The sequence below is a fragment of the Rhinolophus sinicus genome, linkage group LG09 (assembly GCF_036562045.2).
Source record: "Rhinolophus sinicus isolate RSC01 linkage group LG09, ASM3656204v1, whole genome shotgun sequence".
Taxonomy (NCBI): Eukaryota; Metazoa; Chordata; class Mammalia; order Chiroptera; family Rhinolophidae; genus Rhinolophus; species Rhinolophus sinicus.
Window position 1 is genome coordinate 70,224,083 of NC_133758.1, and position 27,794 is coordinate 70,251,876.

Genomic DNA, 27,794 nt, shown 5'->3' on the forward strand with positions numbered 1-27,794 from the left:
CATCTAGCAACCCTCAGTTTTTCCTCTATGTCTCCGAAACTGTTTCTGATTAGTTCATTCACTTATTCTCTTCTTTAGATTCCACATATAAGTGAGATCATATGGTATTCGTCTTTCTCTGTCTGACTTATTTCACTTAACATAATGTTCTCTAGGTCCATCCATGTTGTTGCAAATGGTAAGATTCCTTTCTTCTTTAAGGCTGCGTAATACTCCATTGTATGAATGTACCACAGTTTCTAAATCCAGTCGTCTACCCATGGGCATTTCGGTTGTTTCCATGTCTTGGCTATTGTGTATACTGCTGCAATAAACATAGGAGTGCATAAATGTTTTTGAATTAGAGTTTTGGATTTCTTCGGATAGATACCTAGGAGTGAAATTGCTAGATCATAAGGTAGTTCCATTTTCAGATTTTTGAGATACCTCCATACTGTCTTCCATAGTGGCTGCACCAATCTGCAATCCCACCAACAGTGCACAAGGGTTCCCTTTTCTCCACATCCTTGCCGGCACTTGTTATTTGTTGATTTATTGACGATAGCCATTTTGACTGGGGTGAGGTGGTATCTCATTTTGGTTTTTATTTGCATTTCTCTAATGATTAGTGAGGTTGAGCATTTTTTCATATGTCTGTTTGCCATCTGTATGTCCTTTTTAGAAAAATGTCTCTTCATGTCCTCTGCCCATTTTTTAATTGGGTGGTTTGTTTTTCTGGAGTTGAGTGAGTTTTTTTATAAATTTGTGATATTAACCCCTTATCAGATATATCATTGGCAAATATCTTTTCCCATTCAATAGGATCCCTTTTTGTTTTATTGATGGTTTCCTTTGCTGTGAAAAAACTTTTTAGTTTGATGTAATCCCACGTTTATTTTTTCTCTTACTTCCCTCACACGAGGGGATACATCAGTAAAAATCTTACTCCGGGTAATGTCTGAGGAAGTTTCTTCCTATATTTTCTTCTAGGAATTTTATGGTTTCAGATCTTACATTTAAGTCTTTACGGCATTTTTAACTTATTTTTGTACATGTTGTAAGGAGGTGGTCCAGCTTCATTTTTTGCATGTGTCTGTCCAGGTTTCCCAGCACCATTTATTGAATAGACTGTCTTTACCCCACCATACATTCTTGCTTCCATTGTCATAGATTAAATGGCCATATAGGCATGGATTTATTTCTGGACTCTCTATTCTGTTCCATTGATCTATGTGTCTGTTTTTATGCCAGTACCATGCTGTTTTGATTACTGTAGCCTTGTAGTATAATTTGATGTCAGGTATTGTTATACCTCCCGTTTTGTTCTTATTGCTCAAGATTGCTGAGGCTATCGGGGTCTTTTATGGTCCCATATAAATTTTCGGATTATATGTTCTATTTCTGTGAAAAACGTCGTTGGTAGTTTGATAGGAATTGCGTTGAATATGTATATTGCCTTAGGCAGTATGGACATTTTAACTGTATTAATTCTTCCTATCCATGCACATGGTATGTGTTTCCATCTATTTGTATCTTCTTTCATTTCTTTCTTCAGTGTCTTATAATTTTCTGAGTACAGATCTTTTACTTTTTTGGTTAAATTTATTCCCAGGTATTTTATAGTCTTTGAAGCAATTGTAAATGGGATAGTTTTTTAAATTTCTCCTTCTGATGTTTTATTATTGGTAGTATAGTATCATGTCATCTGCATATAATGACAATTTTACTTCCTCCTTGCCAATTTGGATGCCTTTTATTTCTTTTCCTTGCCTGATTGCTGTGGCTTGACTTCCAGCACTATGTTGAATAGAAGTGGAGAAAGTGGGCAACCTTGCCTTGTTCCTGATCTTAAGGGGAATGGTTTTAGCTTTTCCCCATTGAGTATGATGTCAGCTGTGGGTTTATCATATATGGCCTTTATTATGTTGAGATATGATCTCTCTATTTCCACTTCCTTAAGGGTTTTTACCATAAATGGCTGCTGGATTTTATCAAATGCTTTTTCTGCATCTATTGATATGATCATGTGATTTTTATTTTTCAGTTTGTTAATGTGGTGTATCACATTAATTGATTTGCGGATGTTGAACCACCCTCACATACCAGGAATGAATCCCACTTGATCATGGTGTGGGATCTTTTTAATGTATTGCTGAATTCTGTTCTCTAATATTTTGTTGATTATTTTTGCATCTATGTTCATTAGAGATATTGGCCTGTAGTTTTCTTTTTTTTCTGATGTCTTTGTCTGATTTTGGGATCAGGGTGATAGTGACCTCATAAAAAGTGTTTGGGAGCCTTCCCTCCTTCTGGATTTCTTGGAACAGCTTGAGGAGAATAGATGATAATTCTTTTTTGAATGTTTTGAAAAATTCACTTGTAAAGCTATCTGGCTCAGGGCTTTTGTTTGTTGGGAGATTGTTGATTACTGATTCAATTTCCCTGGTGGTAATCAATCTATTCAGGTTTTCTGTTTCTTCTTGAGTTAGCCTTGGAAGGTTGTATGCTTCTAGAAAATTGTCCATTTCTTCCAGATTGTCAAATTTGTAATTTCTTAAAATTTTTTGTATTTCTGTATCTGTTGTCACTTCTCCTCTTTCATTTCTGGTTTTATTAATTTGGGTCCTCTCTTTTTTTAATGAGTCTGGCTAAAGGTTTGTCGATTTTGTTTATCCTCTCTAAAAACCAACTCTTGGATTCATTGATCTTTTGCATTGTTTTTCTGGTTTTTATTTCGTTTATTTCTACTCTGATCTTTATTATCTCCTTCCTTGTACTCCCTTTGGGCTTATTTTGCTGTTCTTTCTCCAGATCCCTTAAGTGTGAAGATAAACCGTTGATTAGTGATGTTTCTTGTTTCTTTAGGTAGGCCTGCAATGCTATGAATTTCCCTCTTAGGACTGCTTTCGCGGCATCCCACAGATTTTGGGTCGTCGTGTTTTCATTTTCGTTTGTCTCGAGATATCTTTTGATTTCTTCCTTGATCTCATGATTGACCCATTCATTATTTAGTAACAAGTTATTCAGCCTCCATGGATTGGTGTGTCTTCCAGTTTTTTTCCTGTAGTTCATTTCTAATTTCGTAGCACTGTGGTCAGAGAAGACAATTGGTATGATTTCAATTTTCTTAAATTTATCAAGACTTGTTTTGTGGCCTAACATGTGGTCTATCATGGAAAATATTCCATGTGCGCTTTAGAAGAACGTGTCTTCTGCAGCTTTGGGGTGAAATGCTCTGAAAATATTGATTAAATCCAAGTGGTCCAATGTGTCATTTAAGGCCGTTGTCTTCATATTGCTTTTCTGTCTGGAGGACCTGTCCCTTGTTGTCAGTGGTGTGTTAAAGTCCCCTACTATGATAGTGTTACTGTTGATCTCTGTCTCTATGTCAGTCAATATCTGCTTTATATATTTAGGTGCTCCTATGTTGGGTGCATAGATGTTTACTAGGGTTATGTCCTCTTGTTGGATTGATCCCTTTATTATTATGCAGTGCCCATCTTTGTCTTTTAATATATTCTTCATTTTAAAGTCTATTTTGTCAGCTATAAGTATTGCAACTCCAGCTTTTTTCTCATTTCCATTTGCATGAAATATCTTACTCCAACCCTTCACTTTCAGCCTGTGTGTGTCTTTTGATCTGAGGTGAGTCTCTTGTATACAGCATATACAAGGGTCTTGCTTTCTTATCCACTCAGCCACCCTATGTCTCTTGATTGGAGCATTTAATCCGTTTACATTTAAAGTGATTATTGATAGGTACATAGTTATTGCCATTTTTAAATTTGTAGTTAGATTGTTTTCATCTTTCTTCTATTTACAGAAGTCCTTTTAGTATTTCTTGCAATGCTGGCTTGGTGGTAATAAATTCCTTTAGCTTATTCTTTTCTGGGAAGCTCTTTATCTCTCCTTCAATTTGAAATGATAGCCTTGCTGGATAAAGCAATGTAGGCTGTAGGCCTTTGGTTTTCATCACTTTGAGTACTTCCTGCCACTCCCTCCTGGCCTGCAAAGTTTCTGTAGAAAAGTCTTTTGATAGTCTTATAGGAGTTTCCTTGTATGTAAGCCACTGTCTTTCTCTTGTTAGTTTTAGTATTCTCTCTGTGTCTTTAACCTTTGCCATTTTAGCTATAATGTGTCTTGGTGTGGGCCTGTGTGGGTGCATCCTAGTCGGAACTCTCTACACTTCCTGTGCTTGTATGTCGGTTTCCTGCACCAGGTTAGGGAAGTTTTCAGTCATTATTACTTCAAATATGTTCTCGATCCCTTGCTCCCTTTCTTCACCTGCTGGAATTCCTATGATGCACATGTTGTTGCGGTTGATGTTATCTCAGAGGTCTCTTAAACCATTTTCATTCTTTTTTATTCTTTTTTCTTTTTGTGGTTCCGCTTGGGTGATCTCTGCTAACTCGTCTTCTAAGTCGTTGATTCCATCCTCTGCCTCATTTAACCTACTGGTAATTCCTTCAAGTGTGTTCTGTGTTTCAGTTATTGTGTTCTTTAGTTCTAACTGGTTGTTCTTTATGATTTCTCTATCCTTCCTTATGTTGTGACTTAACTCCTTAAACATTCTTATCATCAGTGTTCTGAACTCTGTCTCTGATATGTTGGTTACCTCTAGTTCATTTGGTTCCAATTCTGGAGGTTTCTTCTGTTCTTTTATTTGGGACATGTTTCTTTGTTTCCCCATTCTGGCTGACTCTCTGTGTTTGCTTCGATGTATTAGGTAGATCCCCTAGGATTCTTGGTCTTTGCTGGGTGATCTTATGTAGTATGTGTCCTTTATATTTGACTTGCACCACTTCTCTATTCTCCTGTGCATGTGCTCCAAAAGTGACTGTTGTGTGTATTCTCTTGTTCAAGTTGAACTTTAATTGCTTTTGGCTTGTCAGTAGGTTGGATTGACTCCTACGCTGTCTAGTTGTGAGCATTGGCTCTGCCCTTAGTGGATGAGCTGCTGACCCAGGTGAGGCTTGACCCCCATGAGGTCTTGTGCCTGTAGAGAGTTCCCTCTGGGTGTGTCACTTGTAGGTCAAACCCGGTATTACTTTGGTTTTGTCTGGAGTTGGCCTCTGGGTGTGTTGTAGGGCCCTGGTGTAGGGCAATTTCAGAACAAACCAAATCAACAAGCACAACAACAACAGCAACAAGAACAGCAAAGAAAAAAACCAGATACACTCACATGTAAAAACAACCGATAACCCACACTCCACACAGGCAAAAATATCAAACACACACACACACACACACACACACACACACACAAATCAATACAGAAAAATGGAAAGAAGGAAGAAAAGTAGGGCAGAGAAAATAAAAGAGAAAGGAAGAGAGAGGTAAAGGGGAAGATGTATATATATATATATATATATATATATATATATATATATATATGCTAAAAATGATACTAACAGACACACAAAAAAGCAGCGCCAGTCTTGACTTAAGCTCACCAAACAATTTTCAGGTTGTTCTCTTTTGTACAAAGAGTCCTCTCCGTCTTGTAGAGGGAGAGCCAGCCACCTGGTGCCCAGAGTGACCCTGGCACTGCAGTTCTAGGTGCGCGGGGCTATGGGGACTGGTTGGTAGTTTTTACAAAGTCAGTGCAGTGTCTGCTCTCGCCTGCACATACGCGCGCTGAGTGCACCACAGCCGGCCCTGTGCCCAGGTCTGCTGAGTCTTAGGCATTTCTTCCCTTGGGGGTGTGGGGGATAAGAGTGGAGGTGTGTGGGTGTGTGGAAGGCTCGATATTTCTGAGCTGCTGAAGGCCCTGAGTTGCCTCTGCCATCTGCTGTTAACCCCACATGTGTCTCTGCAGCTGTAATTGTCCTGCCGCAGCAGCCCAGAAAAGGTGGGGGCTGGGAAGGGAAGTGTCTGCCATCTCACAGCCCAGCAGTGTCACACTCTTCCCAGGCTCTGCCCTAGGTCACTGTTGCAAAGCGGCTTTTTCCAGGTCCTGAGCACTACAGCTCCTCAGCACTACAGCTCCTCTGTCGTCTGACACTGCTCTTCAGTTCAGGGACCAGCTTGAGACTCTGGAAGGGCGGGGGTAGGATTGCTGTGGGAGAGTGGGGGAAGGGGCCCAGGTAGGGCTTTTGCTGTTTTGTTTGACCTAGGGCCCAGCTGGAGATTTCTGCTGAGGTTACTGCCTCAATCATGGGATGCGCTGCTCTCTCGGCAGGAGAGTTCAGCTGTGGGACGCAGAGAAAGAGCCCATCTCCTGGCTCTTGTGATCTCTGTTCTGTGTCCTGGGACCCCCACGTCTCCCAGCCGCGGATGTGGGCTGCATCTCCACACCACTCCCTTCCCTTTTCCCTGGCTCACCCAGTTTGCCCACCTCCGAGTAATCCTCGTAGGAGCCTCTTAGCTGTTCTGTGTGATGAGCAGCGTGTCCTTTGATGGGTTATAGATGTTCAATTTGTGGTACGTTCCGGAGGAGAACGCAAGAAGACCACCCCGCTGCCGCCATTCCTCTAGACTCCATTCTTTGATTCAGCTGAGCTGGTGGTAGAATCTAGTGCTTGACAAGGATTGTGCTGAATGGAGTGTTAAACCTTTGGGTTTTTTCCTGCTCCGTGCTCCAGCACACTTCAGGGAAATGTTCCATTCTCACCAATAATGGTGACCCAACCATGCTCTGACCTCTAAGAAGAATGGGATGTGGGGCTGTTGGCAGCTCATGTCACTTTAAAGATACACATGTTTAGACAGTGCTGGAATCATGGGAAGAGACACTCTATTTCTGTTGGGACGCTGCTGGGATGTGACATCACCCTGTGGCTGTCAGTGGCCACTTTGCTTTCATAAAGGGAAAGACCACCTGAGAATGACGCCAGCACAGTGGAAGGAGGCAAAGCCAACAGGTCAGGAGAGATGATTCCTGTTGACATCATTGGGCACGCAGGAAGGAGAATCTCTCACAGAAGCCCCTGTGGACTTCCTGAAATACCTCATTAGCCAAAACTAGGTCATGAGTCCCTGCCTCATCCAATCACTAGCAGGGGTTGGGAGAGGGACTGGTCACCATAACTGGCTTGGACCGTCTGTGATTCCTTCCAATTGAGCATCCACAAGAAGAAGGCAGCATGTGTGCTGTGTGAGCAAGCAACACCATCCTGCCACAAAGGAGAAATGGACAAGGGAGCTGAGGGTTCAAAGCCAAGGAACAGAAGACCAAGAGCGTACAACATGCAAAGGTGCAGAGTTGTGCCAGTTAAGTCCAAGTATTACATCACTACACGCTCCTCATACTGGAGGATGCAAAACAAGAGTACCCAATACATCTTTCTGAAGCAAGACATTTATTGAAAGGTTTGGAAAACCAAGGGCTTTAATAAGAACCATCCCCTCCCCACAGAGCAGGGGAGGGAAGAAGGGCCTCAGGAAAAACAGTCCAGTCTGTGAAGTTTCACCCATCTGGGGGCCGAAGTGGTGGACCTGCAGCAATGGTGGTCCCTCCTCCTGTCTCCCAGGGAGCTCCAGGACATCCTCCAAGGAGATCCTTCTGAAGGCCCCGGCGATGCTGGATGCCACGGCGATGCCAGATACCCTGGCCGGGAATCCCACGCAGAGACGCCATGGCACTGGTCACATCTCCGCTGTCTGCTGGCCCAAGTCCTCTCTCCCACGGCTCCTTGGACACAGCATGTGTATTTCTTGTACTGCTGCGACCTGCAGTTTGCATCCAGCCTCTGGCCGATCTCCCCCACCACGTGATCAGGCTCCCTGGACCTCAGTTTCATCTATTTCAGCCTTTAAAATGCATGGAGCCAGGCTTGACATCCCTGGAGTCTTGTTCTAGCCCCACGTTTGCTGTCAAAAGTCTATAGGGGCTTTACTTGACTGCGTCTGCAGCACCCCTTCTTTGGAGGCAGACAGAACAGTTTTCGTAAGAAGTTGAAGCACCCCCTAACCACCTGCCGCCGGCTCGGCTTGATGTTTTCTGTGTTTCCACTGCTGCTGCTGGTGCTGTGGCTGGAGAGAGAGTCCCCAGGGTGACATTGGGGGGCTGGGCTAAGGATGGTGCTGGAACCTGGTCCGTGCTCAGGAATGGCAGTCGTGGAGCCTGGTCTGTGCTCCGGAGTGGCGGTCCTGGACCCCCGGCTGGGCTCAGGAGTGGCAGTCCTGGAGCCCTGGCTGTGCTTGGGAGTGGAGGTCCTGGAGCCCCAGCAGTGCTTGGGAGGGGAGGGCTCAGGAGTGGTATTTCTAGACTCCCGGCTGGGCTCAGGAATGGCGGTCTTGGGTCCTGGGCTGGATGGAGGTGGGGTGGTCCTGGACTCAGGAATGGTTATGCTGTACTCCTGGATGTATGAAGGACCCGCAGACTCTTGGGCCTTCTGCCCTGGCTCGTGGGCCATAGGCTGCTGCTCTGCCTGCTGGCAAATGGACCACTCGGATTGAACCTCCTGGGCTGGGGAGGGGCTGCGGCTCTGGAACTCAGGAGGATGGAAGGGCTTCACTTTGATGGTTCGAGTCCGGAATTTTAAGTTTTTTCTGTGTAAAATGCGGTATGTGGCCAGGATGTTATTGCCTATTTTGTTAGACAGAGTGTTCTTGATGTCTTCATAGCGAAAGCCCAGGTTCACCATTTCTTCTATGACCCAGGTGTCTATGTCATCACTGGGTGGCTCAACATACGGCTTCAGTTCTTCCTCTTGGCCCATGTTCAGCCAGGGATCTGGCATGATGGCCTTCAGATCGTCTCTCTGCTTAGGGTTGAGGTTCAGCAGTGTTTGGAGGAGGTTTACCACGTGAATGGACAGATAGCTTGGCACCACATACCGCCCGCTGGCTATCTTCATCATCAGCTCTGGCAAGCTCGTCGCGTGGAAAGGGACGGTGTCCGTCAGCGTCTCATACAGCAGCACTCCCAGGCTCCAGATGTCCGAGGCACAACTGTCATACGTTTCGCCCAGGAACAGTTCTGGGGCTGTATATAAGAGACTGCCACAAAATGTGCTGCGTTGATGGATGTTGGAGGATGCGCCAAGTCCAAAGTCTGCTAGTGTGGCATTCATCCGGCGTCTAGCAGCACGTTTTCTGGCTTCAGGTCGGTGAGCAACGCCCTTCTCGTGGCAGTAGTGCACTGCTGACACCAGCTGCCGGAAGATGCCGCGGGCCATGTCCTCCGACATGCGGCCGTGGGCACGGAGGTAGTCCAGCAGGTCCCCTCCGGGCACGAACTCCATGACCAGGTAGAGGGATTCCGCCCAGCTGATCACGTGGAATAGCTGGACGATGTTAGGATGGTGCAAGTCTGCCATGCAGCGGACTTCTTGCAGGAGAGAACTGCGCGTTTTGTCAGAGACCCGTTGTTTGATGATTTTCACAGCCACCTTCGTCTGCGTGAGCATGTGCATGGCCACCACTACGTTGGCAAAGGTGCCCTCGCCGATGGATCCAATGAGCTCGTAATGGGCACTGGGGGGCTCCTGGTCAACAGGGATGTCTGTAAACTCACGTGACATGGTGACCCGCTAGCTACACTCACTGATGATACTAACAATGCTCTCCAACTGTGCTCACAAACAACTGTACTAACTACGCTGCTAATAATAATAACTATACCAACTGTGCTGACTAAATATACTATCAATAGTACTAACAATGCTAATAAACAATAACTATGCCAACTACACTGACTAAATGTAATAACTGTACTAACAATACTAACTAATAATACTAAAAAAAAAGGGACCAAGGAAAGAAGAGGAAGGGAAAAATAAAAGGGGGGTGGGGGTGGGGGAGGGCTAATAAACAATAACTATGCTAACTACAATACTAAGTAATAACACTAACTAAAAAAATGAGACCAAGGAAACAAGAGGGAAGGGAAAAAATAAAACGGGGAGAAAACCAGCTAAAACGTCCAAGTCCAACAGGTCACCACAAATCAGCTTCCTGGGCTATAACGGACAGCAAGCTCAGCCCAGCCAGGGCCTTATATAGCAGCTATGGGTAATTTCATCACACTGCTGCTTTATGAGCTCAGAGCCAGAAACTGACCATGTGTGGCTAAGGATAAACTACAGTGGTTTTCTCAGTTTTGGGTTTCAAGACCTCTTTACTCTGAGAAAAAGGGGGGACCCCGAAGAAATTTTCTTTATGTGGGCTATTAAAGACTGATATTTACTTAATTAGAATTTAAAGTCTGTAGCATGCTTTAAAAAGAGAAAAAAAAGTGTAGTTTTTCCAGGGGTGGATAGTGTTGCATTTTGAAAAGCCCTTAAGATAATTTGTTTCCACTCCCTCAGCCAAGAAATGGTGCTGCCCTTTGAGAAGCACTACTTGGGTGTATAATAAAGTAACTTTTTATGTAAAATGATCATTTAAAAGGCATCTACAAGCAATTATTCTTAAAACCAGCTTGTGCTTATTAATACCGCAGCTTAGCTGAGTAGTTCCCTCAGAAAATACTTTCAGGTGTGTATTCATTTTGGATACCTTCAGTTGTTTGTTTGTTTGTTTGTTTTGTTTTTAAATAAATGCAACCCTGTTAAAAGTGAATTTGCTTCCAAAAGTGGCTACTTCATAGGCATAAAATTGGCTGGGCTCAGGGGAATCAGATTGAAATAATGCTAGGGACACGAAGTCTACCAATTTTCACTATTGATTCAATGCAGTTAATTGTTTGCACAATTTCAGTTTCACAACTTCCAGAAGTAAGTGTTGCCTATTTTTCTCTAATTAGTAAATTACCACATGTCAATGTTCGGTACATTGTTTAGAACAGATTTGTTGTCAACTTTTGTGTCAGTTTAAAATAATCTACTTCAAATCATGGGAAAATCGTGAATATTTAGTGATATATTGGATCTGATCTCAGTTTTCTTGAAGAGATACATTTTTTCTTTAAGCTCTGCCTGATCCACTGTCCTGAAGCTCCAGACATAGCTGAAACGTTTTAAAACTAAACCATTAAGTCTTTCAGACTATACCTCCCATGTTTGTCCCTTAGCAGCACACAAAATGGAATGAAAGAAACATCTTGGAATTATTATAATTCAATGTGTTGGGATAACTTATTTGTGCCGTATTTATTTCAAGTGTGTTTTTGTTCTTAAAATTCATCCATTCAAGTTTGTCTTCCTCACCAGCTCCCAGTCGCCATTACCTTTCCATTAGTGAACTCTGATGCACCTCTTCCTTTGTCTTTGATCTGTCGTGAGCCTTTTGACATTATCGGTGGTGTTTTGGGTCCTACATAATGTCCCTCCCCATGTCCCCACACACTCAGGATTTATAGTGACACTCATCGATACTGAGATATTCTGAGAAATACTTCTGTTCTAATTGATACCTGCAAAAGTACCAAATTGGACACCTAACACGGTTCCTGAAAGCAGAGTAACTTACAACTGTAAAGCCTCCTTTTGTCTGTTGTTGGAAGGTTGTGTGTTTCTAGAAAATTGTCCATTTCTTCCAGATTGATTAATTTGTTGGCATACAGTTGCTCATAGTAATTTCTTATTTTTTTTGGATTTCTGTGGTGTTTGTTGGCACTTCTCTCTCATTTCTGATTTTATCAATTTGGGTCCTCTCTTTCTTTGTTTTGATGAGTTTGTCTAAAGGTTTGTCAATTTTATCTTCTTGAAAACCTGCCTCTTGGATTCATTGATCTTTTCTATTGTTATTTTGGTCTCTAATTCATTTATTTCCACTCTGATCTTTATTATCTCCCCCTTGTACTCCCTTTGAGCTTATTTTGCTGTTCTTTGTCCAGATCCCTTAAGTGTAAGAATAAACTGTTGATTTGTGACATTTCTTGTTTGTTTCCATAGGTCTGCATTGCTATGAATTTCCCTCTTAGGACTGCTTTCGCTGCAGCCCATAGATTTGGGGTCATTGTGTTTTCATTTTCGTTTGTCTCGAGATATCTTTTGATTTCTTCATTGATCTCATTGTTGCGCCATTCATTATTTAGTAACATGTTATTCAGCCTCTATGTAGTTGTGTGTCTTCCAGTTTTTTTCCTGTATTTGATTTCTAATTTCATAGCAGTGTGGTATGATTTCAATTTTCTTAAATTTATTGAGATTTGTTTCGTGACCTAACATGTGATCTATCATGGAAAATGTTCCATGTGCTCTTATGAAGACTATGTATTCTGCAGCTTTGGGGTGAAATGCTCTGAAAATATTGATTAAATCCAACTGATCAAATGTGTCATTTAAGGCTGCTGTTTCCATATTTATTTTCTGTCTGGAAGACCTGTCCCTTGTTGTCAGAAGTGTGTTGAAGTCCCTTACTATGATAGTGTTACTGTTGATCTCTGTCTTTATGTCAGTCAATATCTGTTTTATATATTTTGTGCTCCTATGTTGGGTGCATAGATGTTTACTCGGGTTATGTCCTCTTGTTGGATCGATCCCTTTATTATTATGTAGTGCCCATCTTTGTCTTTTAATATATTCTTCATTTTAAAGTCTATTTTGTCAGGTATAAGTGTAGCTACTCCAGCTTTTTTCTCATTTCCACTCGCATGAAATATCTTACTCCATCCCCTCACTTTCAGCCTGTGTGTCTTTTCATCTCAGGTTAGTCTCTTGTATACAGCATATGCAAGGGTCTTGTTTTCTTATCCACTCAGCCACCCTATGTCTCTTGATTGGAGCATTTAATCCTTTTACATTTAAAGCGATTATTGGTAGGTACACAGTTATTGCCATTTTGTTATTTATATTTCTGTTCTTCATTACTTAGATGTTTTTCATCTTTATCTTCTGTTTACAGAAGCCCTTTTAACATTTCCTGCACTGCTGGATTGGTGGTAATGAATACCTTTAGCTTATGCTTTTCTGGGAAGCTCTTTATCTCTCCTTCAATTTTAAATGATAACCTTGCTGGATAACGCAATCTAGGTTGTAGGCCTTTGTTTTTCATCACTTTGAGTATCTCTGCCACTTCCTTCTGTCCTGCAAAGTCTCTGTAGAAAAGTCATTTGTTAGTCTTATAGGAGTTCTCTTGTATGTAACCCACTGTCTTTCTCTTTCTGCTTTTAGGATTCTCTTTGTCTTTAACCTTTGCCATTTTAACTATAATGTGTCTTGGTGTGGACCTGTTTCACTGTATCCTGGTTGGAACTCTCTGCACTTTCTGGGCTTGTATGTCAGTTTCCTTCACCAGGTTAGGGAAGTCTTCAGTCATTATTACTTCAAATAAATGCTCACAATCCCTTGCTTCCTCTCTTCACCTGCTGGTATTCCTATGATGTTAAGCTTGTTATTAAGCATGTTATTAAGCTTGATGTTATCCCAGAGGTCTCTTAAACCATTTTCATTGTTTTCTATTTTTTTTTCTTTTTGTTGTTCCATTTGGATGATCTCTGCTAACTTGTCTTCTAAGTTGCTGATTCGATCCTCTGCTCCATCTAGCCTGCTGGTAATTCCTTCCAGTATGTTCTTTATTTCAGTTATTTTGTTCTTTAGTTCTAACTGGTTGTTCATTATGATTTCTCTATCCTTTATTTTGTCACTAAGCTCCTTAAACATTCTTATCATCAGTGTTCTGAACTCTGTCTCTGACAGGTTGGTTACCTCTGTTTCATTTGGTTCCAATTCTGGAGGTTTCTTCTGTTCTTTTATTTGGGACATGTTTCTTTGTTTCCCCATTCTGGCTGACTCTCTGTGTTTGCTTCCATGTATTAGGTAAATCCCCTAGGGTTCTTAGTTCTTGCTGGGTTATCTTAAGTAGTATGTGTCCTTTATATTTGACTTGCACTACTTTGTTCTTCTCCTCTATGTGCGCGCCAAAGGTGACTCTTGTGTTGTGTATATTGTCCTGTTAAAGTTGATCTTTAATTGCTTTTTGCTTGTGAGTAGGTGGGGTTAACTCCTAGGCTGACTAGTTGTGAGACTCTGCTCTGCCTACAGCAGGTTGTTCTGCTGCGTGAGGGTTGACTGCTTAAATGAGGCTTGGCCCCTATGGTCTTGTGCCTGTAGAGAATTCCCTCTGGGTGTGTCACTTGTAGGTCAAACCCCATAGTACTCTGTTTTGGTCTGGAGTTGGCCTCTGGGTGTGTTGAATCTTGTGCCTCTTAAGCTGGGCCCTGGTAGGGCAATTTCAGAACAAAGCAAATCACAAAGCACAACAACAACAACAACAAAGAAAAAACCAAATACATTCACATGTAAAAACAACCAATAACCCACACTCAACACAGGCAAAGATATGAAAGATATAAAAACAAAACAAAACAAAACAGTAGCGCCAGTCTTGGCTTAAGCCCACCAAGTAATCTCCAGGTTGTCCTCTGCTGCACCAAAGAGTCCTCTGTGTATTGTGCAGGCAGAGCTGGTCACCTGGTGCCCAGAGTGACCTTGGGACTGCAGATTTAGATGCGGGGGCCCTGAGGGGTCTGGATGGTAGTTTCTACAAAGCCAGTGCAGTTTCTGCCCTTGCCTGCACATAGCGCACTGAGAGGAGCACCACCAGCCCTGTGTCCAGTTCTCCTGAGTCTTAGGGCACTTTTTCCGTGTGTATGTGTGTGTGTGTGTGTGTGTGTGTGTGTGTGTGTGTGTGGCGGGCGGGAGATTTCTGAGCTGCTGAAAGCCCAGAGCTGTGTCTGCTGCTTACTGCTGATCCCTGGGAGGGCCTCTGCAGTTGTAATTGCCCTGCCCTAGGCAGGCCAGAAAGGGTGTGGGCTGGGGATGGAGGGGTCTTCTCTCTCCCAGCCCAGCAGTGTCACACTCTTCCCACAGGCCAGAAAAGGTGGTGGCTAGGGGTTGAGGAGTCTCTTCTCTCCTAGCCCAGCAAAAGTCACACTCTTCCCAGCCTTTTCCCTGGGTCAGAGCTGCACACTGGTCTTCCCAGAGCCTGAGCACTAAGGCTCCTCTGTAATCTGACACTACTCCTCAGTTCAGGGGCCAGTTTAAGTCTCTGGAAGGGCGGGGGCAGGATTGGAAGAGCGGGGGCAGGGGCCCAGGTATGGAGTTTGTGTCCTTTGTCCGGCCTAGGGCCCAGCTGGAGGTCTCAGATAAGGTTATTGCCTCAAGTGCTGCGTCCCTCGGCAGGAGAGATCAGCTGTGGGACGCAGGGAAAGAGCCCACCTCCTGGTTTTTGTGTTCTTTGTTCCATCCTGGGAGCCCCTGTGTCTCTGTAGTCACGGATGCCAGCCGCGTTTTCGCAGCCGTGGATGCGGGCCACGTCTCCCCAGCTGCAGGTGCGGGCCATGTCTCCACAGCCACTAATGCGGCTGTGTCTCCACTCAGCTCCCTTCCCTCTTCCCCTGTTCGCCCAATTTGCCCACCTTCAAGTAATCCTTGCACGAGTCTCTTAGCTGTTCTGCATGATGAGCAGAGAGTCCTTTGATGGGTTATAGATATCCTGTTTGTGATAAGATCCGGAGGAGAACTCAAAAAGTGTGCCCCACTGCCACCATTCCTATATTGTTAATTTTTATAACTTGTTCAGATGCATTTAAAAAAATCATATCCACATGATAATGTTTAAAAATGAGGTTTTTAAAAAGTTTAAAAAAATACATTGTTCTCACCAAATTTAAAAGATTTGTATTAACCTTTTCCTATTCATTTCTAGGGCAACAGCAACACACAGGGGCCAGATTATTTTCAAAGATGCTTTAGCCCAGCAGTTGTGTGAACAAGGAGGTAAGAATCATCTTTGACTTGTCCATGTTGGTTGTGTCAAAATTAATTATGGTGGGTCCTATGTTCTGTGTATTGAGTAAATATTTCATCACTATTACTTGATCATGATGCTTAAAAAATGGAATTATTGACACCTTCATACTGTGTTTCCCTGAATATAAGACCTAGCCGGGCCATCAGCTCTAATGCATCTTTTGGAGCAAAAACTAATATAAGACCCATTCTTATATTATATTATATTACACCCAGTCTTATATTAAAATAAGACCTGGTTTTATATTATATTTATTATATATAAGACCTGGTCTTATATTGTAGTAAAATAAGACCGGGTCTTATATTAATTTTTGCTCCAAAAGACGCATTAGAGCTGATAATCTGGCTAGGTCTCATTTTTTGGGAAACACAATATCCCTAATAATTTATTTGGTAATTATTGAGAAAGATCTGTAGACTTCTGAAAGTATTAACTGTGAACCAAAAAAAGAGAAAATTTATCTTCTTTTCACAATTTTTTTTCTAATGAATTATATTTAGTTGTCTTGGAAATATAGATCTTAGCAATTTTAGAGTTCTACAAAAACACTTAATTCTACAAAAACACATCTGCTTAATTTACCACTTAAATTTTTTGTCAACTTTGTTGAAAATGTTTCTGTTCATTGCTTTTAGTATTTGATCATGTTATAAGTTATCTATATCATTTTTCAGCTGTGTGCACTATTAATTTCAGACTTGTGGATACATGCTGTATCATTTTAGATAGATGAAGTGTACACTAGTTATATTGAGTGACTTCTGCTTTGTGACGGCCTCATACACATCCAGACTCTCACCCATACCAAGTTTTCACAGATGCACATATGAACACGTTCACACACACACACACACACACACACACACACACACACACACTGAAAAGGATCAGTGGCCTCACACAATTTTGTTCCCTCTTGAGCTTCCACCTGACTTTGTGTCTTTTTTGTAGCATTTGCCACTTCACATAGAATTTTCCTCTGAAAAGTGATGGATGCCACCTTGAAAGAGACTGAGCTTCTCAAGGATAGGAATGATGCTTAAGCGCTCTGCTTCCCAGAACCTGACATAGCGCCGGCGGTATCGCAGCCACTCAAAAAAATGTTGATAAGTGGAATACAGGTCTTTCCCAGCGCACATATATTCCTTGATTCAAGCATCTTGACAATGAATACATTTGAAGCCAATTTTCGTAAATGTCATGCCCTTTTCACCATCATCGTAGGCATATTATCCATTTTTCTTACAGACTGCTGTTTTGGAGAAATTTGTTAATTTATGAATTACATTATTGAATATAAAGGAAATTTCTACTAATTATCTCTCCACTAGAGAGAATCTAATGGACTTAGGAGAGAAGAGGAAAAATTATATTGGTTTTTGAAAAGCCTAAGAAAATACCATTTATTATTTGGAGTAATATATACATCATCAGTATGTCTCTGCGTAAGTCATGTGATACTTGATTATTACGGGCAAGCTTCCGAGAATATATATACATAACTCTTGAATGAGAAAACCTCATTCTAATTATAGTTTCAAATATATTATCAGTGTTCTTGGGAGAAACAAATTTTTATTCTGTGACTTTTGAGAATGAAAAAATGTGATTACCTTTGTTGTAGGCTCAAGGAATCTATCACCATGCAAATCTTTTTTCAGGCTATGAAAAATACTCACATTATTGAAAACATAGAACACCAAACAGCAGTGAGCATTAATATCCTGAAAACTGTATATTGTCTGAAAAACATGTCTCATTTTATTAACATTTATCATTACCTAAAAGCTGATTTGTTTTAAGCCTTGGATTTTTTAATCTTTTATACTGTAAATGAATTGTTGGGATTGGGTTTACTTAAAATGAAAAGAAAAAGCCAAGAAATATCACCAGGGAAAAATTCTCAGGCAGTGAGAAAATAAAATCTTATGTAGTAGTATCGCACAAGAACATGATTTATATGGTGGTAGACAGGGATGCTATTAAAAATGCTCTTCAGCCCAGGACCAGAGGAAAACATTGAGCTTCTCAATAGCACCTAATCAACTGAAGTCACATCCATCCATCCATTCAAGGTAGGGTGGAAAGAATACCACCATGAGTGATGGTTTCCTGCTATCAGAAATAATAAGAGAAATAATTGGTGTTATCAACTGTATCTTTATTTTGACCCTATCTACTTTTAATTAAAACATTAATTATCTCCTGAAGAAAATACTATAAATTTTACATGTAATAATTTCCTATGCAGTAGATGAGGAATATCTAATATTTTTATCAGAGAGAGAAAAAATGACAATCTCTATATGCCATAGCACAGTGTCTTTCAGTTACAGCATACTTAGTAGGTTTGTTGATTTTAATCAAATTAAGCCATTTTAACAAAGCAAACTGCTTTGTGGAGCTGGGGGACAACTGATAGTACAACACTGTATTGCAGGCTAAGCACACTGAAAAAGTAAAAGGATCAGAGAGCATACTAGTGATGTCTTAATAATCTGTCATCTCGATCCCTTTCCTTAAAAGACGTTCACTGAAGGATTTTATTCTGCAAACACGTATCTGGCACCTGCAAGACCTGTCCTGGCTCATAGTACTGAATATGGACATAAAAGTGAAAAGAACCATTTCCTGTTCTTGAGGGCTGGGATGTAGGTAGCTAAATTTGCTTTGGGTCCTCAGGAAAGTGATTCTAGGGAGCAAGACGTGAAGGGTCAGCATCAGGTTAAGAAAAAACAGGAGAGAAGATTCCATCTCTCTCCTCCTTCCCGTTCCCACCGACCTGCCTTAGATCACGCCCCATCGTCTCCTTAGGAAACTGATTAATACCCGCCTGCCTAGTTTCCCTGCTCGTGCTTTCTCCACGTCCTATAATGAGCTTACTAAAATGGAAATAGGATTCTATCATTCCTTTCGTAAACCCTTCCATATCTCAATTGGAGGCAATAGTTTATCTTCAGAGTAAAATCCGTACTGCTTATCACAGCATGCAAGGAAAGTCCTTTACTACCTGGCCTCAATTTCCCTCTGCACCTCATTTCTTGTCACCCTCTCATTTCTCCTTAAATTTCCTGGAATGCACCTCACTGGATCACCCCAGTGTTATTTGTACTCTACTGTCCCTGTTTTCATTTTCTGCACCCTTTTAGGTCTCTATCTGGCTAAGTCAGGCTTTCAGATTCTGCTTAGGTATTACCTCCTTCTGAAAAAAACACCTCTGATCCCCCTCAAACTCCTGTCAAGCTGGTCTTGGCAACTGTCAAGACACAATAATAGCACAAATGGAAACTCTGTCAGTACGATTATATGCTAGACTCCACTTTAAGCATTCTACAAACATGAATTCATTTAATCTTTACAAGAACCCTCTGAAGACTATTATTATCTCCACTTGAAAGATGAGGAAACAAAGGTAGTGAGAATAACTTGCTTAAGGTCACACAACGAGAAATTGGAAGAGCTGGGACTGGAGCCAAAGTAGTTTGGCCAGTTGCCCAGGATGTAGCCATCATATTGCACGGCCTTTCAAAGAAGTCTCTCAGTTGAGCATGCATTTGTTCATTTGACAACTATTAATGCATACTGCAATCAGAACATTGTTACATATGCTTTGTCAGGCATTAGATACCAGCTTGTTGATGGTGGGGACTGTGCCTGTTATTGTTTTTATTTTTTTTACTTTTTTAGTTTTCAATTACAGTTGATATACAATATTATATTAGTTTTAGGTATACAACATAGTGGTTAGGCATTTCTATAACTTAGAAAGTGATCACCCAATAAATCTAGTATCTATCTGATGCCATACATTGTTATTACAATATTATTGACTATATTCCCTATGCTGTACTTTACATCCCTGTGACTATTTTGTAACTGCCAATTTGTACTTCTTAATCCCTTCCCCTTTTCACCCACTCCCCTCCAACTCCCCTCCCATCTGACAACCATCAAAACATTCCCTGTATCTATGACTTTGTTTCTGTTTTCCTTGTTCACTTATTTTGTTCTGTACATTCCACACACAAGTAAAATCATATGACATTTATTTTTCACTGTCTGACTTACTCCACTCAGCACAATACCCTCTAGGCCATCCATGTTGCTGCAGATGGCAAGATTTCATTCTTTTTTTTACGGCTGAGTAATAGTCTATTGCATATATGTACCACCTTTCTTTATCCTATCATCCATTTATGTACACCCAGGTTGTCTCCATAACTTGGCTATTGCAAATAGTACTGCAATGAACAAATGGATACACATATCCCTTCAAAGTAGTGTTTTGGGTTTCTTCAGATAAATACACAGAAGTGGGATTACTGGGTCCTTGTTTGTCTCTTGTTATAGCCTTTGTTTGAAAGTCTATTTTGGCTGGTATAAGTATTGCTACCCCAACTTTTCTTCTCATTTCCATTTTCATGAAATATCTTTTTGCTTTCCTTTACTTTCAGTCTGTGTGTGTATTTCAAGCTGAAGTAAGTCTGTTGTAGGCAGTGTCCGTAAGGGTCTTGTTTTCTTATCCATTCAGCAACCTATGTCATTTGATTGGAACATTTAGTGCATTTACATTTAAAGTAGTTGTTGATAGATATGTAGTTATTGCCATTTTATTATTCATATTTTTTCTTCTTCTTGAAGTCTCTGTAATATTTCTTGTAATACTGGTTTAATGGCAATGAACTCCTCCAGCATTTTCTTGCTTGGGAAGCTCTTTATCTATCCAATTCTAAATGATAGCCTCTTTGGATAGAATAATCTTGGTTGTAGGTCTTTCATCATTTTGAATGCTTCCTGCCAATCCCTTCTGGCCTGCAAAGTTTCTCTTGAGAAATCAGCTGACAGTCTTATGGGAGCTCCCTTGTCGGTAACTAACTGCTTTTCTCTTGCTGCTTTTAAGATTCTCTCTCTTTTTTTTTTAACCTTTGGCATTTTAATTATGATGTATATTGGTGTGGGTCTCTTTGGGTTTATCTTCTTTGGGATTCGCTGTGCTCCCTGGGCTTGTATATCTATTCCTTTCACCAGGTTAAGGAAGTTTTCCATCATTATTTCTTCAAATAGGTTTTCAATTTCTTGCTCTCTCTCTCTCTCTTCTCTTTCTGGTACGCCTGTGATGCGAATGTTGGCATGCGAATTTTGCCACAGAAGTCCCGTAAGCTATCCTTATTTTTTTTTCTTTTTGATGTTCTGTTTGGGTGTTTTCTACTACCTTAGCTTTTAAATCATTGATTGAATCCTCTGCTTTATCTAATCTGTTGATTCCCTCTAATGTATTCTTCATTTCAATTATTGTATTCTTCATTTCAATTATTGTATTCTTCATTTCAATTATTGTATTCTTCATTTCTGACTGGTTCTTTTTTGTTTTCTATCTCCATTTTTATGTCTCCTATCTCTTTGGTGAAGTTCTCCCTGAGATCATTGAGCATTCTTATAACCAGTGTGTTGAACTGTGCATGTGGTAGATTGCTTGTCTCCATTTTGTTTAGTTCTTTTTCTGGAATTTTGTCCTGTTTTTTTATTTGGGACATGTTTCTTTGTCTCCCCATTTTGCCTGCCTCCCTGTGCTTGTTTCTACTTCTAGGTAGAGCTGCTTTGTCTCCTTGTCTTGGTGGAGTGTCCATATATAGCTCGTGTGGAGCCAAGTGGCAGTCTCCTCAGTCACCTGAGCCAGGTGCTCCAGATGTGTCCATTGAGTGTGCCCTCTTGTTGTAGTTGAACCTTGGTTGCTGATTGCATGTCAGTGGGAAGGATTGGTTGTGAAGACTGGCTGTGACTAGAGTGGAGGTGCTGTTGTGCAGGGACTGACCCTACAGAGCAGGATTCACTTTAGCCACGCTCTGGTGCCCGCCCAGTCTGCCCTTTGTGTGTGTCATTTGTGGAGGTGGTGAGTGGTGCCCTGGTATGGTCTGAAGCTGGACACTGTGCTTGTTGGTTCTGGGGCATCTTGTGAGGGGCTCTGATGCAGGCCAAGGTCACCTATTCCCTGTGCCCTGCTGGGGTCACTTGGTAAGAACTACAAAGTGATCTGCAGATGGTTGCCACTGTGCTTGGCTTAGAGGTGCCTGGGAGAGGCTAAGCTGGAAACTGAGACCAGCTGCCACTAGTGCCAGGTTTGGGGCTGCTTAGCAAGTAGTATGGGGCATGCTGAGGCTAGATGCTACACTTTTGGGGTTTGTGTACCTTTGAGAAATTTTAGGAAAGTCCACTGCTTGAGCCAACACAGGTTGTTTGTGTAGAAAAACCACTGGAAAGGGTTTGGGTGGGCCTGCAAGTTGGGTGAGGTAGGGGTTTCAGGGAATCACCAGGATGGGGGAAGGATGTTAGCTTGGTTGATGGAGACTCAGATATGGCACCTGCTTACGCATGCAGGCTGGGTTGCATGAGGCCTCAACAATGAAACAATGGCTTGTTCTATCTGGGAGAAAGCTGCCCCTCTAGACCTCATCCTCAAGCCAGACAGTTCAGTTCCTCTCTGTATGTACCTGATGTCTTTTGAGCAGCTGCCTCAGTGCTGGAGCTCAGAGTAAGTGAGTCTCTCCGTGAGTAATTGTGTGTGTGGGCCCTTTAAGAGGAAGGCCTGGGACTCCAGCAGCCGCTCACCCTCCTCACTCAGACACAGTCTCCACTGGTTTTCACAGCCAGAAGTTATGGAGACTTCTCTTCCTGGCACTGGAACTCTGGACTGGGGAGCCTGTTGTGGGGCTGGGACCCCTCACTCATACACAAGGGATCTCCACAGATGAGATATCCCTCCTGATTTTTAATGGTCTCACAGTGTGGGACCAGCCCGTTCCGCATCTCTCCCTTTCCTACCAGTCTCTGGGTGGCTTTTTCTATATGTCTTAGTTGTGTATGTCCTTAGTTGAATCCTTCAGTTCAGTTAAACTTCAGGTGATTCTCAGTGATGGTTATTCTGTATGTAGTTGTAGTTCAGTTGTAATTTTGATGTGGTCGTGAGAGAAGGTGAGTACAGTGTTCACCTTCTCCACCATCTTGACCCAGGACTGTGCTTTTTATCACTGAATCTCTAAAACTTCTCACAGTGTCTGGCACATAGTATGCACCCAGTAAATGTTTACTGAGTGAATTAAGGCACAATTGACCTGATAGATGTAGGAAAGAGGAAGCTGCCAATGCATGAGCTACGAGTAAGCTGTGAGGCTGGTAGGGTAAGAGGAATGGGTCATAAAGGGCCCTCTGTCTCTTGCTCAGGAGTTTAAAGATTGTTGTGTAGGCAGTGACAAGCAGGAGAGTGACATGAACAATTGTGTTATAGAAAGAAAACGGGGGGTGGCATGGCATGGGGTGTAAAGGTTAGAAATTGGAGGCAGTGAAACACAGTAGTGGGATCCTGTAGTCGTCCTGGTGAGAACTAAATGTCTTGGAGACTAGAAAGATGTAGACATGTTTGAGAAACAAGGTGTCATGTGGGGAGTGAGAGTTGGAGAGGATTTGGGGTGATCTGTTTTTTTCTGGCCTGGGTGACTGGGTGGATGATGATGCCAGGAATTGAGAAGAGAAATGAAGAAAACTTAGAAGTGTTTGGAAGAAAAGATAATGAATGGTCTTTGACACGCTGGCTCTGATGAAGTTGCTTTCCATCCCACAGGCCTCTCCAGCAGCTGCTGAGAACAGAGGCAGATTTGTGAGCCCTCAGCGTATTGATGCTGACGAGAGGATGTGCTCATCCAGGGAATCCTCAGGAGGAGGGAGGAAGAGGCTGAATGTGGAATGCTAGTGACTATGCAGGAGCAAGAAGAATAGGGAATTCTGGAGAATGAGCAAGCTTCAGAGGTGGAGTGAACTCAGCGAAGACATTTCAACATGGTAGAGGTGTTCAACAGGAACAAAGGCTTCTGAGAGAAAGCAGTGCATGAAATATGGAAACCAGCTTTAGGATTTTGCCATTAGAAGGTTATTGGCAATTTGACTAAATTGGGATGGTTTCAGGGGAGACCAGACCACCTGAATGAAGCTGCCTTGTATTATGGAAAATTTTTGCCCAGGCTTTGGAGTCAGTTGAGGGAAAGGAGATTATTGTGAATTGAGAAGTAAAAGTGAGGCAGTGTTTAAAGTTAAAGTTTTGGAAAAATCTAGCGTTAAAGGGAAATAGAGAGATAGGGCATCCAGAGGGGAAAGCTGGCTCAAAGGAAGGATGGGTTCTCTTTTCCCGTCTCCCTTCCCCTCCCCTTTCCCACTCCGTCCCTTTCCCACGCCCTCTCAGAACATAGTTACAGGCATACAATACCTTGTATCCAAAGACCACTGGGAGGACACCTAGAGTTGACAGGTTGGAGTTACAGCTTGGTCTATAGGACAGTGCACACCATGGGGAGCTGTGGGGCATCTTAATAAGAGAATGTTACAAAAGGAATTATTATGAGATTTGGGCCGTATTTCCTGATTTTGACCAGGGTTTATGGAAGTGGAGCTTTGCTCTGTTTTGGATTCTGTCAGGAAGTAGGGTAATACTTTGGCTAGGGGTATCAATAAATCTTATCTAGAGGGAGGACAGACTAGAGCAAAGCTAAAGCTGTAATTGGTAAAGAAGGAGCTGCCTCTCCTGGTAGCCAGGAGTGGGGGGTGCCTGGAATATTGTGTGTTGGACAGTGTTCTGGTTGTACCTGTGTTCAGACATGATTACGAAGTGGTCCTGTCTTGATCCGTCATGATCACAGAATGGCTTTGTCTGAAGGTGGTGTTCTGTGAAGTTGTTTATGTCCAACAGAAGCACAAGCAGGCCCGGCTGTGAGTGCCAGGCCAGCGCCTGGATGCCAGGGACTGCCTTTCCTTTCCTGAGGCTGAGGAGAGAATGCTCGTGGGCAGGCATTTACTTTTGGACTTAGGCTTTATGAGGGTGTTGGAATCATAGACAAAGTCGGTCTGGCTCTAGGCTCTGTGTGACCTTCTGCTGTGTGACAATACAGGCTCAGTAAATGATACAGGAAAGGGATCTTCCTGGAAGAAAGTTTTAATCAAGGTCAGACAATATGAATTAAAAAGCCTGTGTAGATCAGTTTAATTATTTTCTTAAAATTTATCTGTATTTTATGATTTTTTGCAGTGAATTTCTATTATTTGAGGTGTAAAGAAATAACACAAGTTTCCTCCAAATGTAGGGTTTTACTTAAGAAGAAGAAGGAACAAGTCTGCTGAGGCAGGTGGAATAAATCACTTCTAAGGAGTGAAGGAAAACTCTAAGTTGCATCTCCCATGTCTCCTCCTGTGTGCAGATTTGCCAACTCTCTTAACATGATTGGCCTCTGTTGTTCAAATACTCATGTCCTTCCCCAACTGGAAGCTTCTTGAAAGCAGGAACAATGACTTAATTTTTTTTTAACGTTTCATCTAACAATGCTTGGCACAACACAGACACTCATAAATGTTGGCTGAATATTCACCTTAAAATTTTTACTATTGAAGAATCACTTTCTAAAAAATCTTCTTTAACCCTGAACTTTGCCACAGAGCACCACAAGGCAGTGTGGCCGTTCCCAAAGCAATGCTCTTTACACTGACCTCAGGTTGAAAGATGTATGAGCCATCGTGTTAAGAAATCTGACAATTGTTCACAGATTCCCCTCTAAACACGAATGAACCACCTCTGTGTTCCTGGAACATAAACCAAGTTCAGGGATTTTCGGTCTTCATCTTGAATCCTGAGATCCTGCTCCAGGTCCTAACTGTGAGCGCCTCTCCAGCAGAGTTCTGCTGACATGTCACAGTACAGACAAGGGACCAGGGTATTCTTGTCTCCAATCTGGGGGGTTCTAGGTTGCAAACGGTTTGGAAAGTAGAAGATGCTTAGGTTCATTCACCAGCAGTGGAAAATAAAGTGAATTTATTTAACATTCAGTACTCAGCAAGGATTATTGAATGCTTACCGTGGGCCAGGCACTCTTCTACACTAGATCTTGGGATACCTGGGTGAACAGAGCTGAGATCCCTGCTCTCCTAGAGCCTACATTCCAGTGGAGAGGAGACAATAAATATGAGATGTAATAAATGATTAAATGTGGTGCCATGTTAGAGGGTCGTAAATGCTGTAGGAAAAAACAACAACTAGATAGGGGAAGACTACATGGTTGGATGGAGGGGGAAGATTCGGCCTGCAGTTTTAAATAGGGTGGTGGGTACGTCACGCAGGCCTCACTGAGGTGACATCAGAGCAAAGACCAAGGAGGTAAGGGAGTTAGCCAAGTGACTGCCTGTGGGATTGTCCAAAATGTCACTAACTGATTTTAAAGGCAAACGTGGTAGTGTTTTGTGAACTACTGTTGGAAGTGATCAAAGCACAGAATAGAGGCAATTTCAGAATAGATTGAAAACCTGAATGGAACTAGAGGAAACCAGTCTTTTGCAGGAATTATTATTGAACAATCTAGAGAGAGCTATAGACCCAATCCATATCCCTCAGAATCACATGAAAGGAGTCCTGTTGAAAATGTTAATATGAGTGTCTTCTATAGACTGAGAATGAGGAATATTTGAATGTATGCTCTGATCTTAGAACCATGGATTCCTTATCTGTAGATTAGTGATGAAACCAATGACATTCACTTGCCAAATATCCCCTCCTCATGAGTGGCCAGACTAGAATCCATATCTGGACTCACACCCAGGGTTGGTTCCATTATACCAAGTAAATCCTTAAATTAGAAAAAATTAAACATTAAAACCCTCAGGAACCACAACCTCACTTAACAAGATAATCACTTAATTCCCTGAACACCGAGGAGAGAACCACACTTTTCTTGAGCCCTTGTAAACCAAAGTGGCATGTGTGGAGCTGATGTGAGTGTATCGGCATGGCAGCTGCCGGTCCAGCAGTGTGCTCAAATCACGGTGGAGGCCAGGGCGGGGGAATAATGGTGTGGCATGTATGCAGTGGCCTGTGGGCTTCTTGGCATACCCTCTGCAAACACATCCATTGATTATTTAGCAAGGCCAGATGGCAGGCTCAACGGCCGACAGCGGTCGTGCCCTGTAGTGCCCCCAAAGGGTACATGCCATTTATAAACCATGCTGGAATTCTCTGTTGTTGGGATGAGGGAAGTGGATGCAACCAAAGGCAAATGTTTTATGTCAGGAGGAAAGGGGTCAGGCTTACAGCTGGAGCAGAAAACCTTGGCTGCTTTCTTTCCGGCTCAGCAGTTTTTCTGAAGTTCATCACCCATAGAACTGTGAGTGGTAGAAAGTGCGGCTGTATTTTATGGGGGCCGTTGGATCATGGTGGTAGGCAGTGTATTTCCATCCTTCAGACCCCAAACTCTTGGGAATTATTCAATCCTTTTCTAATAAGTGTTGGTGAAGTTATATTTAAACTCTGAGGTGCAGGGAGATAAAAAGTTCAGTAAGCCAAGTCCACAAAGTGAGTGAAGTGTTTAACCTACTAAGATATTTTTCAGCACTTTAAAAATACCTTTTAATGTGAGGTGATGGATATGTTAGTTAGCGTGATAGTGGTGATTATTTCATAGTGTATACACATATCAAAACATCAAGTTGTACACCACACCTTAAATAATATACAGTTTTTATTTGTCAATTATATCTCAATAAAGCTGGGGGAAATAGCTTTTGTACCCAAATATTGTATGAATTGTAAATCAGATCTACCAAAATCTTGGTTATCCTTGGTTACTCGGTAGCTTATAGGACTGAATGTCTTTCTGATACCCTGACATGCAATTTTTAAATTAATTCAGACCAAACAGGTCAGAATTGACTAACAATCAGAATTGCAATTTACCATGTCTACTTTAATGGTTGAAGTGAAAAATAATGAATGATGTGTTTCACTTGAATTTGCCCACAATAAAACTTTTGCTAGTCGAAGACATCTGTTTTCCCCATGGCTATTTTGTAGCTTACATTTCATTTTAGCAGTTACAACTGCTCTTCCTGACATCCCTGTGCTTTGTAATTTACAGAGAAAGGGAGCTGAATTAGGAGGCTCAGGTAAAACATCCAAGAACCCTTAATCTTGCTTCAAGGTCTCATAAACTACCCAACAGGGGAAGTAACTGAAGCCCTCCTGGGGCAGTGGGTGTCAAAAAGTGTCCCTAAGTGATCCTTACAACAGAGAAGATTGAGGGGAATGACAAAGAGCCGACTCCCAGGGCCACAGTAAAATGTCTTGCTGCTGGCTCTAGGAGGGTCTG

At 42.0% G+C, this 27,794-nt stretch overlaps 1 protein-coding gene across 4 annotated transcripts in view; it reads left to right on the plus strand.

Moving 5' to 3' along the window:
• The window catches only part of RELN (reelin), a 502,053-nt gene that overhangs the window by 198,079 nt on the left and 276,180 nt on the right, over nucleotides 1-27,794 (plus strand). For all 4 annotated transcript variants that reach the window (XM_074340625.1, XM_074340624.1, XM_074340623.1 and 1 more), the window contains exon 4: nucleotides 15,517-15,587. In XM_074340625.1, the coding sequence (XP_074196726.1) occupies nucleotides 15,517-15,587 (71 nt within the window). The remainder of the gene's footprint in view (nucleotides 1-15,516; nucleotides 15,588-27,794) is intronic.